This window comes from Ascidiella aspersa, chromosome 1, assembly GCF_963924565.1.
Source record: "Ascidiella aspersa chromosome 1, kaAscAspe10.2, whole genome shotgun sequence".
Taxonomy (NCBI): domain Eukaryota; kingdom Metazoa; phylum Chordata; class Ascidiacea; order Phlebobranchia; family Ascidiidae; genus Ascidiella; species Ascidiella aspersa.
Genome location: NC_139447.1, coordinates 5017910 through 5037819, shown reverse-complemented (window position 1 = coordinate 5037819; position 19910 = coordinate 5017910). Strand labels below are relative to the sequence as shown.

The window sequence follows — 19910 nt, the reverse complement described above, 5'->3', positions numbered from 1 at the left end:
AAAGGAAATCGGTCCAAAATGCGTTTAAAGGACGTTACAGCCATTATGCTTGCGCTTGTAGAGAACCTGTTCTACTCGGGCACGCTTTACGGCTGGCCCTTTTTCGAGGCTGTGCTAAAGGACGAAGGCTTCTACAGCGAGCTTTGCCCGAACGTCGCTGGACACAACGTGTCAAGCTTTCGCCCGATGAACAAGGCGTTCTTGGCGCAAGCTGTCAATCAAACAAGGAACTCGACCAGCTGTGAAGCCCAGGCTGAGCAACTAAACTTCATCTTCACAGCATCCTCAACGCTTAACATGCTGCTGTACCTGGTTGCCGGGTTGCTGTTAGACAAGGCAGGTACCTGGTTGTGCAAGGGGCTCAGCACGCCGCTGTACGTTGGTTCCTTCGTGCTTTGCGGGCTTTCGTTTGGCGGGCGCCCCCAGCTTCTCTTGCCTTCCTTCCTGTGCCTGGCCGCCGCCGGAGCCCTTAGCTACATGGTCAACTTCCAGTTCGCCAACCTCTTTCCAAGTTCACGCTCCACGCTGCTTACAGTGCTCAACGGTCTTTTCGTGTCTTCAGCGGTCGTTTTCTGGCTCGTGCAGATGGCTTACGACCGCGGCGTCTCGATCGCCCTTCTATTCTATGCTTTCAGCCCGCCGCTGATCTTCATGGGCTTTCTTTACCTATTCCTATCTCCGCGCGACCAAATACCAAACCCCCTGCCACCCGATTATCAATACGGGCTGCGGGTGAGACGCAACCGAAGTGAACGACGAGCCTTGGCGAATGTCGGGCCGAAGCCGGTCGCGCTTGTTGTGCGAAAACTGAAGTTGTTTTCGCAGCTCGGCACGGCACTCTACGCCTGTGTCTTCATCCAGTTCACCGTCACCAACCTCAGCATTCTGTTCTACATCGGCAGCTTCGACGCCTACGCGGACACGCTGGGCGATGCGGAGCAGCAGCGCCTTAAAGTTGCCTATGGAGTAATATCGCTGGTCGGCGGGCTTGCGTCTCTCTTTGCGGGACTCGTGGACGATCTTCTGACCAGGTTCTACAAGGCCAGGTGCGACGGCAACGCGCAGAAGGCACGCCAGCGATCGTCCGTCGCCTTTGCGCTTTTCTCGGCCTGCGTTGGCCTCGCTTTCTCAACAGCAGCGGCGATCCCGAGCGAGACGTCGCAGTACGTCGCCATCATGCTGCTGCCAGTCCTACGCGTCACCTGCTACATTTGCGTCCTGGTTAGCACTTCTGCGCTCTTCCCCAGCCACCAAGTGGCCACGCAGTCGGGCGCCGTTTACGCGCTAGGAGGCGCTATTTCTCTCCTGCGTGTGCTGATGATGCGCCACGCGCTGCAGAACTCCGATTTTGTCGGCGTTAGAGTGGCATGCGCCGTTTTAAGCGCGGGCGCCTTGGTTTGCCCGCTTGTGTTGCGAATGGCGCGCAAAAGGATTGAGGCAGAGCTGTTTGTTTCAAACGAGGCTGGACCGAGTCGGAGCTTGGTCAGTTCAAATGATGAAAACACTAGACGCAAACCTGCTCACATATAATCTAGCACAGGTCGCCATCGTCATTTCAACTTGGTAATATTGCGCTTCCGAGTTTTGCAAATTATTATTTAACTCAAACGGGAAATTACGATATTATCAAATTTTCCGACGATGGCAATTGAAAGCGAAATTGTAAGTCCCAAAGTGAGGTAGTTTAAGGGGTTTTGAATGTGAAGAAAATCGAAAATTCAGGAAACAGTGAACAACTACATTGGACGCTATACCAGTTGAAGTGCAGTAGATTGGGGACTTTTGTTGCAACTTTCTCCACGCCAAACGTGCATATGAATTCAAGCCCTTTAATAACTCGTCGTTCAACGCTTTAATTTTCGTTTTTTATTTAGATATTAAGATGTGTTCTTTACCACTTATTTTATTCTTCGTGTTTATCGCATTGGTCTCTTAGTAAAATTTTTTGCCTGGAATGACAAGAATCTCGCAAGCTTTCATCAGAAAAAAAAATTAAAAAGTTGGTCAAAATATGAGAAAGGGCAACTGTCTATATGGCGCAGAGGTTGTCAACGTTTTTCATGCAGCGCATTTGTAAAAGTTTATATGGGGCTTGCGAAGCACTCAGCGATACGAATTTTACCATTTATTGTTACCAGAATATGAATATGAATCGCTGTATGTGTTTCGTTGCAATTTTTTTCGAAACAAAAATGCACAAGACATAAGATAACATTAAAATATTTGCAAGCATTTCATTGTCGCAATTGAGTTTACATCTGAAACGGAATCAATGTGCGACGCTCTTGGAAATTAAAACGGCTCACGTGACGTAGCGAAACATGATTTAAAAATCTTTGATAAAGCGTATATTAGTTTAAATGTTGTTGTTTCGAAAGTCCATTTCCTAATTGTGTTTTTGCGTTGTTTATTTCATATATTTTTTTCTCCTGTATTTTTACAATTTGTAGGCTTACCTTTTTTCACTTTGGGTATTATTACATGTGCACGCCGTTCATTGGAGTGTTAAACGAAACTCTTCATATCAAGCATCTAAAACAAAATGGAGAAACCAAATGTATAGGGAAAGCCATTATTGACCACAATCAAATCAGAGTAGGGGAGTTATTGCACCATAGAAGCCATTGTTCCGCAAATAAAAAATCTCGTGTTGTAATGAGCCAGACAAGTGTCTTCAATACTTATGAAGCACATCAAATGAAATGTGTTACTAGAATTAAATTCTCAAAGTCAATAACTGTTAATAAATTCAATTGTTAAACTAAAATCGAATTAAATAAAACTGGTTCTAAAACAAGTACGAAAACAAAATAGGAATGTAAAAACACGATTACTGTAGATGCACCTATGATGATTAAGACTTTTGCTATCCGCATGGTGGCGTAAGGTACTTAACTTCCATTTGGTAAAGGTTTACCCCTGGCCCGCAACTTCCGTGGATTAGTTGGTCACAAAATATTTGGAGCTACTTAATTTAAAGAAACACTTGGCAAATTAAAAGAGAATACCCTTCTTTTCTTTTTTGTCGAAGGAGAAGAGTTTCAAAGAAAGAAAGAAAGATGGGAGTCCATTAAGCAGTGAGGTGATTTTCAAAATGTTGTGTCGACACATTTTCAGCCAGAGAAGAGCAGCAGTGGCGACTGTCGAGAAGGACACTAATAATAGTAGTCTTAAGTTTGACAGCTTTTTATGTACTTTATCGTACGTGATGCGAATTAAAGACTTCATGTTTATGCTAATAACGATTAGAAGAGCTTTACTAAAATGCGCGGTTAATTTGTTTGAATTTACTAATAACCACAAACTTAGAGCTATTGCAATATAAAATTTACTTGTACGTTGAAACTGGGCAAACTTAGGGTGTTCATTATCGTATCTACCATGTGTTGGTAATATTATTAGTTCCTGCAAGATCACGTTTGCAGAATTTTTAAGAAAACTGTCTCAAAGATTTTCATTTATTCTGGAAAATCAATGTCGGAAAGCCTTTTAGGAACTGATTACAAGACTAAAGGAGCGCTGTGGGAACATGTAGTCCACACTATTGAATTATTTGGCCCGAGTTTCGATTTAGTAATTTAATTTTAAACTTAGGTACATGCGACGCAAAGTACAGCGACTGGCAACACTAGATCGAATTCGTGAAGATAAACTATATTATATATTATAGATTTAAAGGCAAGAACGTGTAAGGCGAGGAATAATTTCAGGACTGAGAATATAACAGGCCCCCAGCACGGCGTGTTTAGAAAATTATACTTTATAGCCTCTATCATAGTTTGCCAAACATTTTCAGTCAATGTTTCGGCTAACTATTCAGAAAGACTTCATCAGGGAATGGCACACATAGCCAACTCAGTCAATTACTCCATTTTAGGCGAAGCAACTTTTAAAGTTACTTAGAGAGTGATGAAAAGAAATTTTTTCGTTTTCTGCTTACCTTAGTTGGGAGGGTTATGTACAACTCAGCTGGGATAGCATTTTCATCACTTTTTTTCAATATCGTCAGAGAAAAAAAAACGATTTATTTAGATGTAATACTCGTTTAAAATAATTTGCGACACGAAAAACTAAGTTGCGCGTTCCCTACTTTGGGATGCCCTGATCTGATGGCCTTTGCCAATACATATAGACTAGAGATTTCGCAGTGTTGTAAATAAGTCATTTTGAAAGAACTTAAGTCCAAGTCAGTTAATTTTGAATAAATAACAAGTCAAGTCCCAGTCAAGTCATAATTAGAGCAAGTCAATTTCAAGTCAAATCCTTGTCATAAAAATTTAACGTTAAACTTTTAAAATTGGTAAATAAACAGTAACTCAGCTAACACAAAACGCAACTTATAGCAAGCAAATTGTTTTACAACTTTAAGTCAAGCCAAGTCATTTGTCCTAAAGACTTAAGTTAAGTCAAGACGTTATGCCCAAAAACTTAAGTCAAGTCAAGACGTTTTGCCCAAAAAACTTAGGTCAAGTCAATTCATTTAAAAGCAATTACCTAAATGCACTTAAGCCAAGTCAATGACTTAAGTCATTACAACCATGGAGTTTCGATCGGTTAGCTAGGAAACTGGTCGATAGTGACCCAAGCAACTATATAGTGATTACCTGATAATATAAATCAAATACTTACCAGGGTGATGAACTTGTGTAAAGCGAAGCGCTTAGCTAGAGTTCAAAACAGTCGTACATCAGATTCGCAATAATTGAACAGTTTCCGTCGAAACTTTTACACAGCATATCAAAGCGACTGACAATAGTTTGAAAACGCTAAAAAATACCCAAAATTGTTAGTGGGGGCATACTCAATTGTTTTTAACTGCTATATACTAATTATTATTTTTGTGTGAAATAGGATTTTTGTACCGGGTTAAGCTTCTCAGCGGCATTGCAATTCACAAAACATTACAAGCCAGATTTGCATAGCAAATAATTTTTTGATATCTGTTCTAAAGGTAAACATAAAATTGAAAAAAAAACGGCTGGCGTGTCCGCTTCTATGAAGAACGCAGCAATCCTACTAAATGCTCTACGTATCGTCCACGGCCAAGACGAAGACAACATGAGCGTTTACATTGTTAAAGGTTAGCTTAACGACACGCTGATTTTGTTTTGTTTTTTAATATTTGTTTTTTGTCCACCAATGGTGAACTTAACTAAACTAAAGTAAGTGAAAGTAAAGAAGGTAGCTAAGGATAGTGGCTCGATTCTTCCCATTGGCCAAGAAGAGGCCGTGAATTTCTGAGCAAAGTCCTATGACAACCTATGTCAGTAAGGAGCAAGTGCCGCCACGGAGGTAGGGCCCGAGTTCAAACTGACCTAGGCAGAAGTGTTCTGCGCCAGCCCTCTGACAACCTGTCTCCACTAGGGAGCAGGTGTCGCCACGGAGGTAGGGCCCGAGTTCAAACTGACCTAGGCGAAAGTAAACGTTTCAACCGTTTATTAGTAGTAGCGGGTTGGTGTCAGTCACTATAGGTAAGTATATGTTAGTACAGGGTAAAATGTGTATGTAAGTATAGGATAAAACGGAACATAACACAGTTCAGAATCAGACCAAAATACAAAGTTATTTAAATATATTCGAAGGACCTGCTTTTAGTCGGCAGGTGGCGCCATCGTTATTGCAATTGACTGCCAAATTGCAAAACAAACGGCCAAAATTGCAAAAATAACCAGAGTCCCGAGTTAACGGCTTAAAACTTAACACTACAGCCTGTATCCGCCAATTACCGTAATTAAAGTAGGTGAATATTCATCAATACACTTATTGGGGTGTCATTCAATTTATCCGCTCTCAATAAAACGTTGGAAAATATCCTATGCTGTGCCACATTTAAAGTTATGAGAATTTCGAGTACCGATTTCCAGCTAAACAAACCGACTCTGTCGAGTCCTGAGTCCGACTCCGACTCCGCAGCCTTCGTAAAATATGACAAAAAAATAAAAATAAAAAAATAAAAATTATTTGTGGTAATAACACTTTTAGGTTCGATTATAATCTTTGACTTATACTGCAGTGGTTGTTTGACTATACAAATCCTATACTTCGGGAGTGGCCAACCTGCGGCTCGCAAGGGGCTCTTCACCCAGTTATATGCGGCTCTTACGTTCATGTTGCACTTATGATTTGATTTCGATTTCCTTTGGTTAAGTTATGGATTATTGTCGGTTGCGATTTCGAATCAGACTGTTTGTATTTTTAGTAACAGTTTTGAAACAACGCAAAAATATGCCCAAATAATATTGATATACAACATTATATCTAGAAATGTGTATTTTTTTCATTTAATGCGTCGCATCTTCTTCTATATTTAAATTTTGTCTTTTTAACGAAATAAAGGCACTTTGTTCGCGCTTCGCGCGATCGCTTTGTGGAGTTGGTAGGATATGGAGTGATAGGCCATTCATTTTGTTCCATTTGTGTTAGGTGTGGCTCGTAACGGTTAACCAAGTAACAAAATTTGGTTGCCCCCACCCCCTGCTATACTTACTATCGGGAAAAATCGGAAAAAAAGAATACTACTAAGTGTATAAAAAAAAAAAAAAAAAAAAAAAAAAAAGTAGAACGCCAAAAAGGAAATCATGTTTGATATTACAAAATGTTTTTGAAGGGTAGTAGGTGACAAAAGGTTCCCTACTGTCATTAAATCGTATAAAATAATGAGAAATTAAACCACATGAATACAGTTTCATCATGCTAAAATATTTCTTACCTGGCCAGTTCCCACCAATCGATTGCTGCTGCTGTAGCGGTTCCAATTTTTTGCTCTATTGTTAAGCTTCTTGGTACAATATACTTGTGTACCGGTAAGATAAAAGTGCAAAAAATTAAAAAGGTTTTTCAACCTTGTTGCACAGTTAATGTGCTGTATTGTAATCTCGTTTATTGTAACGTTACAGTTAACCACTTAGCAAAAATACGAGCAAGGGTACCGCGAACTATTTATAATATCTGTAGGGAGCCGCACGCCAAAAAAGGTATAGCGAAACACTAGTGTAACTGACTTTCACGGTTTACCTAAAAATATGCGCCATGGTACTTTTCTGAAACGCGTTGTTGCTTTATCAGGTGAAAGGGTCGAACCGATGGATTCCAGTGAGTTTACCACAATGCTGTTGTCGAACGTGTTCGTAAAGAGTCTTACTGAACACGTCCAAGTAGGAGACGGTAAATATCGTTAAGTATATTTTTGTAAAGTCCATAGGCGGTCGGTCCCCTTCTATTCATTGCAAGATACAAGACAGTGAAAGCTCAAGCGGGCGGTCACGTCAAGATTTTAAAAGCTAATTTATCTTAGTTATACAAGTTAAGACGTCATACGAGATAATATTCAACCAGGATTGGATGTTTAAGAACCGACTTCAGTCCGCCCCTTACTGTACAACTCGACAGAAACGATTTTGTTTAAACGTTCAACCCTTAATGGCTGGTGCGCTAGGAGAAATATGTCGTACTGACGTATAAACGATTTTCTAATTGTGGTTCAAAAATAGGTTTACCTTTAGCAAAAAATGTACATTCTATACTATACACGATTGCTCAACATATACCCACTTAATTCTTAATTGTTTTTTTTCTTCTTTTTTTTTTGGGGGGGGGGGGGGGGCAAAGTTATCAGATATTTATCGTACAAGTCCTAGTGGTCAATACCCACGTGCTTAAGCAGTCGTTTGAATTTCAGGACAAGAACTGTATTTCGGACCTACAAGCCGGTTTGATCCTGACACCTTTGTGAAGCTTACGGTTGACACAAAGCACAAGCTACAGATAAGTCACCAGTGTGACGAAGATATCTACATTGTGCTCAGACCTTGAGAGCAGGATTATGCCAATATCTGTATATACCAAATGTTGAGAAATGTAGCGTTTGAAAATTTAAAAGCTTTTTGTAGCGTTGCAACTTGTAAATAAACGTGACTTTCGTGCCAACAACCTTATCGTACGAAAATTGTTATGTGATGGTAAGGCTAACGCTTCTTAACTGGTGCGCCATGGAAGGCTGCCAGTTGCGCCGCTGGCAAATGTGACAAACAGTCTAAAAGGTAAAACATATATTTTGTTCTCTTTTGTTTTTTCTTTCAGCTCAGCTCATTGATTCCACAGATATTTAAATATTTAACTGTTGGGATCATGAGACAAAACCTTGCAAGCAATTTAAGATAAATAGCGGCGTGGCCAAAAACGTTTGCGCCTGTGGTAAATGCATGGCTAAAATATCGTGGTAAAAATATCTCGCGCTTAAACAAATGAACAATTTAATGGCAATTGCGGCACCAAGATAAAGAATTTTTTCCACGTTTATTTGAATTTTAAAAGGCATTTTAAACTACTAAAATAATGCGGCTATAGCTAACAAACTAAAACACGATAAGTTTTACATACACCATATACTTGATCACGTATATACAAATTTGCTGTATACGGCATAGCACTACATAGCTATATTCGGTTGAAACAGGCGCCTTAGAGCTGTGTATTGAAATTGAAATTTGAAAGACGACCCAGAATCATAACACCATTTCACATACGTTTTATTTGGAATTAATGTCCTACAAATTTCCACGCGAACATGTAAATCAACCTCTCGGTATAAAATCAATCGACCGATATATAAATATAGAGCTTTTGAGTCTTCTAGAATCTAGACTACAGAAATAAAAACGTCAATTGAAGGTCTGTACTGAAAAATGACTTTTACATTAAACAAATGGGTTTGGGTGAAACGCAGATGCTTGTAGGGCATATCATACATGTTTTGTATATTGCCGACTACGAGTGTGGTGTTAGCTTGTATTGTTTATTCCATCACAGAAGGTCGCAGAGCAGAGGGAAACAAGGAAGACCAGAGAAGTCAGACCTGGCCTTGACAAGAGACAGAGCGGTCTCTGATGAAGAGAGCAGATCAGCGGTTCTTAAAGTGGGACCCCCAGGGGATCCATGGACTAATTTTAGGGGGTCCATGAAGGTCAAGTTGAAATATTAGTAGTTAAGAAGTTATGTATTTTTCAAATAAATAGTTTAATGAAAAATCAAACGGTTTGCCACTGATTGTATAAGAATATAAGCAGACACAAGAAGAAGACGACTGAAACAACACAACAGGAGTAAACTCACCCGTTATAAACGGACCAATAGACTCACTACATGCTCAACGCATTCGTTATACGTGCAGGTCTAAGCAAAAAGGTCTACGACGGTCATGTTCAAATGGCGGATCGCGATCCGGTTCCGGATCTTTTCAGCATTTTGTGCGGATCTTCTAATGTAGTAAAAAAATAAACTTTGTACAGTGTTTTCATGTGAATACCAATTGTCAGTGTTAATGAATTTTGTAAAAAATCGAGCATAGAACGAGACTCCCAAATGCTAATCTTTGTGAGCGTTGGAGGATATCAGTAAGCGATAGAAAGCCCTAATTCGATGCTATTGTAAGACCTAAAGTCTGAAATAGGGGTCGGCAACCTACGACCCGCGGGCCGGATGCGCCCCGCCAATGTAATTCATTCGGTCCGCCGCCTCTTTGACAAACTAGATACGAGTCCATTTCAAATACTTTTAGACTATTTTAACTACGTAAGTGCGAAAACTTTTCCCGCCTCGCGCGAATCATCTTTCTAGATCAGCGCTTCGTTACCGTTAATGGAAAACGCATTCAAAAATATTGGACATATATTTTTTAACATTTTGTATTTTCGGCAATGTACTAACAACTTGCAAGAAATTTAAAAGAAATGTCGGTACACCTAAAAAAATCGCGCTCTCTTCGCTCGCCACGTGCGCCCTGACTTCGAAAGGTTAACAAATACTAAACAAGATTAACTAAAGTTATCGCGTTTACATAAATAAAGCACCATAAAAATTAAAGCGCGTCTAATATGTTCATCATGTTGTCAGGTTTGACTGTGGTGGATCATGGCAGAAATCATTTGAACACCCCTGGTCTACGACAATTAGTGCATCCAAAGGATCAAAAAGTCCGACGTTTAGACTTTGGGGTCTTGGACAATGCACTAATTTGACTTAACAAATGTGCATAAGAAGATTAAGTTTAATAGTACTTGGCCTTTTATCTACGTCGGGAGTTTACCTAAAGGTCCAAATTAGTGCATTGCCACGACCTCAAGGTCTAAAAGTCAAAATGTTCTGCCTTTGGACGCCCAAATTGTCGTTGACCTTTTTGCTTAGAAATGCACCAATTTCTAACGGATCAGGTGCGTGCTAGCCATGCTTTTTCGCTTGGTAATTGGCAGTCTGAAGCGCCAGATTGTTGTCCTTCTGAAGCACGTCGAAAAAGTGGGCTGCCTCGCGACATAAGCTGCCTTGCACGTCCAGCCACTTCCACACAGCGAGCGCGAACACAATGAGCGTGATTGTGACGTCAATAGTGAAGAGCATGAGCGTGTCGTTGATACGCTTGACCGCGCACAGCATACACACACTCTGGTAGGGAATCTCGCACCTGTTGAAAACAACCTATATAAATGTTTTGCCAAGCCGTTGCGTGCATAGCTCGGTATTCTAAATGTGGGCTAAACAAAATTGAGTACTTATTAATTTTGTGTTTCCGGGTGTAGATTGGATTCAGAGCGCTAGCACGTTTAGTATTCCTTTTTTTGTGGCGTTGCTTTAGTTGGCTACAACTCTAAAGAAAACGCACAAAATTGTATACAAAACGTGTTAGCGGTCAATATTTACATATTATGCTGCAATCGTGCCTTTTATCAGTATTATAAACAAGTTATTTTTAAATGAGTTAAGTCCCATTTGGAGTAGTTTGGACTTTGGAACTATAATTGGGTCACTTCCTGGCCATTCAATCAAAACAGTCTGGTGAATTGTGCCGTCGCCTCGCCAGCCTGCTGTGTGTATTCTTCAAACTGTCAACATATTGCTATACTCGTGTTTCGTAAATTGTTTAGAATTTCCGGTATTTTTGCATCGTGTTGTCACGAAATAATTACCGCCAGCTGGAATGCTGTATTTAAGCGCTGGCATTTGAACCAAAATTGGCAGTCTTGTAAACTGTTCATCGTGGAGTCAGATTTGTTACTGTTACTCGTTTTGTTCGTTTTGAATATATAATCTTTTATTGTGGCTCGCTCCCACACATTTAAGTCTTTGTACAAAAACTTAAGTCCAAAACAACTCTTTTGTAAAATAAATTTGGTCCAAGTCAAGTCTTTTTAAATAAACAACAAGGTGATTCCAAGTCAACTGCTTGTAATAAAAATTAAACTATTAAAATTGGTCGTCCTATGAGCAATAACTCAACTAAAAAAACAACCCAAAACGCAACATAGTAAGCAAATTGTTTTATGTGCAAAATTAAAGATAGACCCCGTTTAATAAAAAAATACCTAATGAGGCTACAAGCAGAGGTAGCCTAAGGAATGAAATCTCTATTTTTGTGACCAAAATATGTTAGTCATTGACTTAAGTCATTACATCACTGCCGTCAGCCTTAAGAAAGTACAGCTTCGACTGACAAGCTTAACGCTTTATCTCATGGCGCCATTATAACGTTACGTCACACCCGGTCTGACGCAACACTCACCAGAATGTGTCGGAGAGCATGATGTCATACATGACGTCGGCAAAGAACCAGGCGAGCAGCGCCAGGAGCATGGCGAGGGAGAGGAAGGCGATGGAGAGTTGCTTGCGCGCGTAGACCCGAAGGAGGAAGACGTCTGCCAGGTTCTTGGGATCGCACCAGATCAGCAGCATGCTCTCCAGCAGCGGGAATTTATTCGTATCTTTCTTGGCTTTTCCCTGGTCCTCGGTGTGACCACACACCTTAAACACTTAAGGGAAATGGCGTTAGATAGGATTATTTAAGCCCATTAAGCGGAGAAGGGAATGCGATAATTTTTTGCACAATGTGCGCACATTTTGAACTGCCTTTAAAAATGTGCGCACTTTTTTAACAATGTGCGCAAATTTTGAAACTCCAACTCCAACTCCAACTCCAATTCTAACTCTAACTCTAACTCTAACTCTAACTCTAACTCTAACTCTAACTCTAACTCTAACTCTAACTCTAACTCTAACTCTAACTCTAACTCTAACTCTAACTCTAACTCTAACTCTAACTCTAACTCTAACTCTAACTCTAACTCTAACTCTAACTCTAACTCTAACTCTAACTCTAACTCTAACTCTAACTCTAACTCTAACTCTAACTCTAACTCTAACTCTAACTCTAACTCTAACTCTAACTCTAACTCTAACTCTAACTCTAACTCTAACTCTAACTCTAACTCTAACTCTAGCTCTAGCTCTATCTCTAACTCTAACTCTAACTCTAACCCTAAGTCAAGTACAAATCATGTAATTTGTCCAAACGACTTAAGTGAAGTCAATTCAGTTCACCCAAAAGACATAAGTCAAGTAAAATCATGTAAAAAAGTGTGCACTTAAGTCAAGCCAATGACTTAGGTCATTATAACACTGAAACATTCACTATACAACTTTCCTATTTTTGGCCTCATGATTAAGCCCTAACAGGATGTAAATATTCCAATTAACTTAAAATATTACTTCTATTTGCTTAATTTTTTTAGATTAATGTACAATCAAGTCATTTTATATTAACGACTTCAACCTTAAGTTCCAAAACAATTAATTAAGTGTACTTAAATAATTCACTTGCTCACAACACTGGGTTCTAACGAGATTGGAAACGAAGAAAACTATTGGTTATGGAAAAAGGCACATTTGGATCCGCATATCGCGAGGGAGTTTTGATGATGTTTTTCCCAAATGACCTACGTCACTTACCCGAGAGTATGTAAGGCAAGTGATGGAGAGAGGCGAAGTTTTCGAAGCAGAGCATGGAAAAGAAATGGCGATCTTTCATCTCGCCATCAGCGATATTCCACGGAGCCATTCTGCTGCACCAATCATTTAGCCGCTTGACTATGGAGTCAGAATGAACGGTTGCAGAAAAACTAAAGCATGGCTTAAGTGCTTTTCAACCATTAAAAGAGCCGTTCGCACTTCGTTATTTCACAAATTTTTTATCCTCACGAAACGATGATAGGGTATGAGTATTTACACCGTAAGCCTTGACTGATATAAAATAGATAGCTTAAAACCAGAAAGAACCACTGAGAGACTATATTACTGCACATGTAACGCATAAGTGGGCACACCAGATTATTATTTGATTACTGTATTACACATATTGAAAAATAATAATATGCACCAATTTCATCCGCGCTTTCATCCGCAAGACGTTCGTCATACGCATTACAATTGTTTTTCATCCGCACAAGTGGGTACCATCCCACGGGTTAAAAAGCACTGGTTATTGACATATAAACTTCGTTTTGTTTTCATTTGAATCACCTTGCTGACGAACAGGTGTACCCTCCTTCTTCGAATCACTAGTTGTACCACGTGATAATGTTGACTTTCTTTTTTCCACCTGAGGCGTTATAGGACTATCGCTTTTTTGGTCGGCAACCAATGGCGTTGACACTCCTGCTCGAGAAACACGTAACACTTTAAACAAAAGATGGTGACCGCAAGCTGATTTGCAATTTGAAACGCGTCCGGTTGCAAAAGGTTTTTCAAGAAAATTGTAATGCATCAAACACGCAAGCTTCCTTTATCATACAAAACTAAAACAAAAACATGGCTCAATCTAGAATCCATAAAACATCTTAAAAGAAAAAAACATGAACTGAGTTAGCAATGTTGTAATGGCTTAAGTTACTGTTTGTAAATAACTTGACTTGACTAAAGTCTTTTGGACAAAATAACTGGCCACAAAATGACTTGACTTAAGTCTTTTAAAAAATGACTTGGGTTAAAATTAAGTTTAACGTTTAATTTTTATGACAAGGACTTAACTTGGAATAGACTTGCTCTAATAATAACTTGGACTTGGTTTATTTCAAAAACGTCTTAACTTGGACTTAAGTTATTTTACAAATGACTTGACTGGAGCATGAATCATTTCAAAACAACTTGTTTACAACACTGCGAGTGAGTAACGTACCGGCGTCGCCATCTTCAACAGAAACAGCCTTTGGACTAGCTTCGGGCTTTGAAAGGCCAACATTGGATAATGCTGACGAGTGCGTTTTATCAGGATAGGATTTCCAGCCGTCGAAATTCGCCCCGGACGCGTCGTAAGGTTTCTCATTAGTGTAGTAGCCGCTCTTTATCGTTTTCACTTGCTCGAAGATCTCGATCAGCAAAAGCTGCATGAACTTCAGGTGCCCGACCAAGCGCGCCCCCACGCGGAAGTGCCAGTAGGCGATGGGAAGAGAGAGGAGAAACGCCTGTCGGAAGAAAGAACGTTGTTATGCGACGTGTACTACCATTGTAATGATATTTAAGAACATACGGGTCTAGTAGGTTTACTTAAGCTGGATGTTTTTTTGTCGCCAAACAATGCAAACACAGCACTAGGGCAGCGGTTCCCAAACTAGTTGTCCTTCAGTCTATTTTAAGTGGGCTATAGAGCAATTTGAAAATATAACTATACATTTTGTGGTACTAAAATAGTTCTTGACATATGTAAAATATCTTGTAAAAACTGTGCGTGCGAGTTGTTTAACTTTGACAAACTAGAAACTTATTAAAGCTCCATTTGTTGCAAGGGATAAATAATCTTAAAAAATATTGGCAAACGTTTGTTAATCAATATGCAATAGTCATTACAAGAGGTGAAAAAAGCGATGGGCCACGATAATATTTGTAAAAAAAAATAGGGCCACGGAATTTGGAACCACTGAGCTAGGGACGAACGAAAACCATGAAATATCATCGAGCTTGCCAAGAGGCGTTTGGAAGGGACAAGAGGACGCCTGAGGCATGACGATAAAAAAATGTTTTATGGCGACAACATAAACATACAATCAGGGCTGCGGAGTTGGTTTGAAATAACCTGAGTCTGACTCCCGAGTCCGAGTTCGGCCAAAATAATTAACCGGAATCCGACCCCCGAGTCCCGAGTACGGCATGGCACTGCAGCCAGCATTTCGCCCATTTACAATACTAAAATAACGTGGATATTAAGCAATCCACTCATAGAGGTGTTATATAGCTGATCCACCCACAACACACGGTTGGAAAATATTGCACCATTTGCTTTTACACTTACAATTTGCTGTTGGCGGCCTTGTAAGTGGCGAAATTTGATAATGCGTATGCGCACGTAAGACCCGGGACTCGAGTCCCGAGTCTGACTCCAACTCCGTAGCCCTGTATACAGTACGTGTGTGGCTTTGAACTATGGCTTAAAGTTGGTAATTGCATTGACCCCTCAAACACAAATCGAAACGTTTTGTCGCTCCAATGTCAGTAATATACTATTCACAACTTAAAAAAATTAAAAAATCCCGTATTTGTTTTTATTCACAAGTTAAAAAACACATTTCAAATGTGAATTTACTTTTTCTTCAGAGAAAAAAACTTTCATGCATAGTCTTTCTCTCTGCAAAACATGAAAATTGTTCAAATAAACAAACCAAATCATAACCTGAGCTAGCATGACGTAGGGCAGCCACTTCAGGAACAACTTAAGGTTGTTTGCGTTCTCCAAAAGTATTTGCTGGTCGCCGTCAATTAAGCGGCAAGAAGGCGATGACGTCGCGTTTTCCTGCACTTTGCCAGTCCAACAGTAATCCCGGGCGAACTCTATGAAGGCGCGATCTGGCCCCGAAGTCATGTTTGCCGGATAGCAAGTAAGGCTGGCCGCTGAATGAAACAACGAGTCGTTAATTATGCATTAGGACAGTGGTCGGAAAACTTGTTTGTTGCGGCCCAGAATACTCTTTTCAGAGCTATTGAAAGCCCACTACGTTAAACCACTATGAAAACAGTGGCGGATTCAGGGTATTTTATTTCAAGGTGAAATATTATACCGCGCCTCAATGCCCAAAACACTGCGCTGTACCATATTGTATTTGTAAAACATATTAATGAAAAAATAATATACGCGCGAAGCGCGAAAATTTTTTCAATTACAAGTTGGCAAAAAAATAGTTCGACAGGCTCTCAGGACCACATTTGGCACGTGGGCCTTTCCAAGCTGAGCCAATTTAAAAATTCCTTGTCACACCAACTTTTAAAATAAAGTGCAATGATTGTACGTCTATCACGCGGCCCACAACTACAAGATAACACTAAACTATTTAAAAGTAACCTGCGGCCCACTAAAAATGACCTTGGGCTCCAAATTTGGGCCGCGGCCCACAGTTTGCCGACCACTGCGTTAGGATATGCGCCAACAGTCAAGGTGCAAGTGAAACGTACATGTACACAATGTGTATTCTGTGATCAAGCCCTTCTGGAGTCGTACCGGCCAACCATAACAGCACCCATATATAGCACTCAAAATGCCTTCGAAGAGGCTTACCAAAACCAGTCAGCCTGATTAAACCAGATTATGGCTACTAACTACAGAAACACTTGTTTTGTCTATTTAAAGACACCACTCTTAGCCTAATTCACGTCCCCAGCCATAAATACGTAAAACAATTTATAACATTAGTTTCTAGGAATCAATGACCAACCTGACTTTCAAAGTCAGGCTATAGGACATTAGAAAAACGCGGTAATCTTTAAACGTTATTTTACCTAAAATTACCAGGTCACGATTTTTTCACATGAAATGACAGGTAACCAAAGCAAAACGTTTATAGTGTTTGACGATTATTCGTAATAAAAAAAATAGACAAAGTTTGACAGTTATTACGGTATGAGCTCGGTCCGAGTTTTGTCTTTACCTGCCAGCTCGCCGATTTTGGCCACGACAGCTAAGAACGCTAAAGCGTAGACACCCAGCCATTTGATCAAGCGATCCGTTCCAAATTCGATTACCACTTCATGCTCGTGTTCTTTTGAGGCTTTTTCAAGATCCGTTAATATCGAACCACTTTCTGTCATCTTTCTTTGTAAGTCACAGCTTTTCCGTCACTGAAGATTTCGATTCATAAGAAATGCAGTTATAAATCACCGGCGAACATTTTTGTCACTGCCTGTCGCTTGAAAAGCAATCGAAACAAACAGATCCTCGAAGCTACTAATTTTTACAAAAGTACAGCAAAACTTTGGAGCATAATGGTTGGAGGTTGTAGTAAGACGTAATAAGAATATCAAAGCCCATACAGAAGTAGGTATCAGCTATGTTGAAAATGAATAAAGAGTTATTCGAAACGTCCAAAATGATACCTACTTCTGTATGGGCTTTGATATTCTTATTACGTCGTACAGCAAAACTGTTTTTTACAAAAGTACAGCAAACTGAGCAAGTTTTTCAGAAGAGTTTAAAATAATTTTACACAAGCGTAAATAATTCATAATATGCATCACATGACCTGTATAGTCAAATGCCCAAAGTGCTACTTCGATTCACATCATTTCCTTTCAAGAAAAGAAATGGGTATTACACAAACAGTCGTCAGCGGCTGCACCTGGAATCTTTTCTAATTCAATTAGGCTTCGCGTTCTGGCCGCCAAATAATTTAAAAGCGAATGCGCTTGCTGCAGCTGTCGGTCACCAGGGCCATTCAACAACAAAATTACATTGAAAGATGTTTGGAAATTTGCATCCTAATTTCAATAATGAAAACAAATCCCGAAAACCCCACTTTTTACCACCTTTTTTCTAAGCTAAGTGAACAAGTACACCGAAAGCCATCGCAGACTCTTTGCTGCCTGCCTTTGCCAGCCCTTTTGTTCGACAGATTCAGTGAGTCTGCGATGACTTTCGGTGTGTACTAATGATATCAAAGCCGTAATCGTTGGTCAAAAAGCAGCTTCAGAAGGGCCAGATCACAGTTGTTAAACACGTATGTGTGTAGGCCTACATATGTTTCATTAAATAAATGAAATGGTACTGTGGATCCCCTTCAATATGAAGTTGCTCCTCTGTGAGCCTGCATGGCTCAGTTGGTAGCGCGACGGTCCCTTTCACTTAGTGAACAAATTATTATTATATTATTATTAAGAAATATGTATGGACATCTGTTTTTTGTCGTAAGCCATAGCTTCACGACTAGTTTTCAGCCTTTGCCCAACGTCATGTTTTTGACTGGGTATAACTTCGCGTTGCTAGTGGCCATTCAAGCGTTTCCTGTAAACAAGGAAGAGATCTTGAGAGAGAAGTGGTTTGGAGAGAAAAGAAGAGAAAAGAAGAGCAATGTAGAGTGATGATTTTGGAGTAACGAAAGAAATTTAATCTACTCGCCTGACGCTACAATGGAGCCGAATATCGAGTTTCTGTGACGCTCTTTGACAACCTGTCAATTTCGGTCATTGGGAAACTTTTAATTTAATTTTATTTCATTTGGAACTGTTCATCTGGTTACATTTATGCTTTTGATTTCTATCGCGCAACCGTGCCTAAATAAGTTCATGTAACTTAGTAACATTTTACCATGTTTTAGCTTTAAACTTATGCTGTCATTTTAAACGGCATTTGCGTTTAATTCTTTTGCTTTTTGTGTAACTTTAGCACAGCGACCAATTCCGGATTGAACGCAGGTGGGGTATTTTAGGGTCTTAACCACCAACTGCGAACCCTAGCGCGGAAGGGTGCCTTTTTCTACGCCCTCGTGCGGGCTAATATTAGTTAACTGCTGCTATTAGCTGTAATTTTGCTTGTATTTTGAAGTTAGTATTTAAAATTCCGGAAATAAAATTCTGTTCCATGCATGCGATATTCTCTAGTCACTTTGTGCGTCTGTGTTTTTCGGAACGTCTGTTGTAGTTGTATTTTTTGTGTATCGTCTGCGTGTCAACCGCGATTAAAAATTGAAAAATTGGAAACTTTAGCGCAACCTAGCGGCTAACCTAAACACTATTACAGCGAAGTTTTAACTGTGTGACATATACCTCTAAAATATTACTGTTTTAGGTAGGAAAACATGCTGGACATAAATCCGCACTACTCCTTTGGGCTGAAAAGTATTTTCTCCAAACGAGGAAGACATATTAGATACTTTAGACATCGGAACCGTAAAAATAAAATGCATTTGCGTATAGTTAAAAAATTGTGAAAAAACAACACAGTTTGGGGGGCTGGCAACTTGGTAACTCCTATCAGGAAAGTAATGTAACATACAGGAAATCTATATGACACTCAGTTTGCAGTTTTTGAAAATTCCACATAGCAGCGCATGCGAGCAAAAAGGTCTTATTGTCTTATCATTGACTCATTTAAATTTTCCTTGTTGCTTTGTTAATGTTCATTTTGCAGCTGAAGTTTAGATAAAATATTTTAGTAATCAAAATAACGCGAACTGTATTAAACTCATATTACTATATAGTAGCCTAGTACCTATTTATAAAAATTGTCAGTCTGGACAAATATGGTATATGTCTGATTTTTAGGAGGCTAACCCCAGCAGCATAATACAATCACAGGTAATCACACGCAACACCAGGTAAGTTCTATGTTTAAGAGTTGCTTGTTCGTTTGTCAGGAACTGCAAATCCTAGCAGAAATCCTGACACAACAACATTAAATGTTGCCAAGGTTTCAAGTTGAAGTTCAACTTGTTAACAGACCACTTAAGCACGAGCGACCGTCTTTGTTAGCCGTGTGTTGAGGGTCTTCTTTGTCACAAATGACTGGGCGTTATACGAGTTTAAAAAAAGAGCCATATACCGAAATTACAACGCAGAAACTAGTTTCAAGTTTAAGACAGCGCAGTAACGCAAAATATCAAGTGCAGCTATCGGCGTTGTTAATCAATTCGCTTAAAGCCACCAGAAGATGCAATTTGAACAACAATAACCGGCCTTATGTTGTCTTAAGCGCAAGTAAGTTCCAAAATAAAACAAAGAATTAAGGCACGATTTTAAACCAGCATAATGACCATTACCAAATGTGCGAGCAGTTTTCGTTTATTGCCAAGAGTTTCTTAGGTAAACTTTTTAAACGCTTTAAGGATATA

General features: G+C 39.7%; 4 protein-coding genes across 5 annotated transcripts in view; 3 read left to right on the top strand and 1 right to left on the bottom strand.

The window, feature by feature from the left end:
* LOC146166684 (uncharacterized) overlaps positions 1–19910 on the top strand; it is a 142487-nt gene that overhangs the window by 56217 nt on the left and 66360 nt on the right. The gene's annotated exons all lie outside the window — the stretch shown is intronic.
* On the top strand, positions 13–2408 carry LOC146166690 (equilibrative nucleobase transporter 1-like). Its single transcript, XM_083388720.1, has one exon. It carries the CDS (start codon positions 19–21, stop codon positions 1528–1530), a length of 1512 nt encoding a protein of 503 aa, XP_083244846.1. The 5' UTR covers positions 13–18; the 3' UTR covers positions 1531–2408.
* On the top strand, positions 4894–7926 carry LOC146166689 (uncharacterized). The gene is made up of 3 exons (XM_083389952.1): positions 4894–5080; positions 7066–7164; positions 7679–7926. Exons 1-3 carry the CDS (start codon positions 4996–4998, stop codon positions 7810–7812), a joined length of 318 nt encoding a protein of 105 aa, XP_083246078.1. The 5' UTR covers positions 4894–4995; the 3' UTR covers positions 7813–7926.
* LOC146166688 (uncharacterized) lies at positions 8269–18171 on the bottom strand. 2 transcript variants are annotated; one of them, XM_083388948.1, is made up of 8 exons: positions 17328–18171; positions 16737–16926; positions 15488–15705; positions 14000–14285; positions 13345–13479; positions 12775–12912; positions 11552–11798; positions 8269–10456 (listed from the first exon to the last, which is right to left on the bottom strand). In XM_083388948.1, the coding sequence occupies exons 2-8, from the start codon at positions 16894–16896 to the stop codon at positions 10216–10218; spliced, it is 1425 nt and encodes a 474-aa protein (XP_083245074.1). In that variant the 5' UTR covers positions 16897–16926; positions 17328–18171; the 3' UTR covers positions 8269–10215. The 2 variants fall into 2 exon arrangements, with proteins under 2 accessions (XP_083245074.1, XP_083245155.1); XM_083389029.1 differs by lacking the exon at positions 17328–18171 and having other exon boundaries at positions 16737–17292.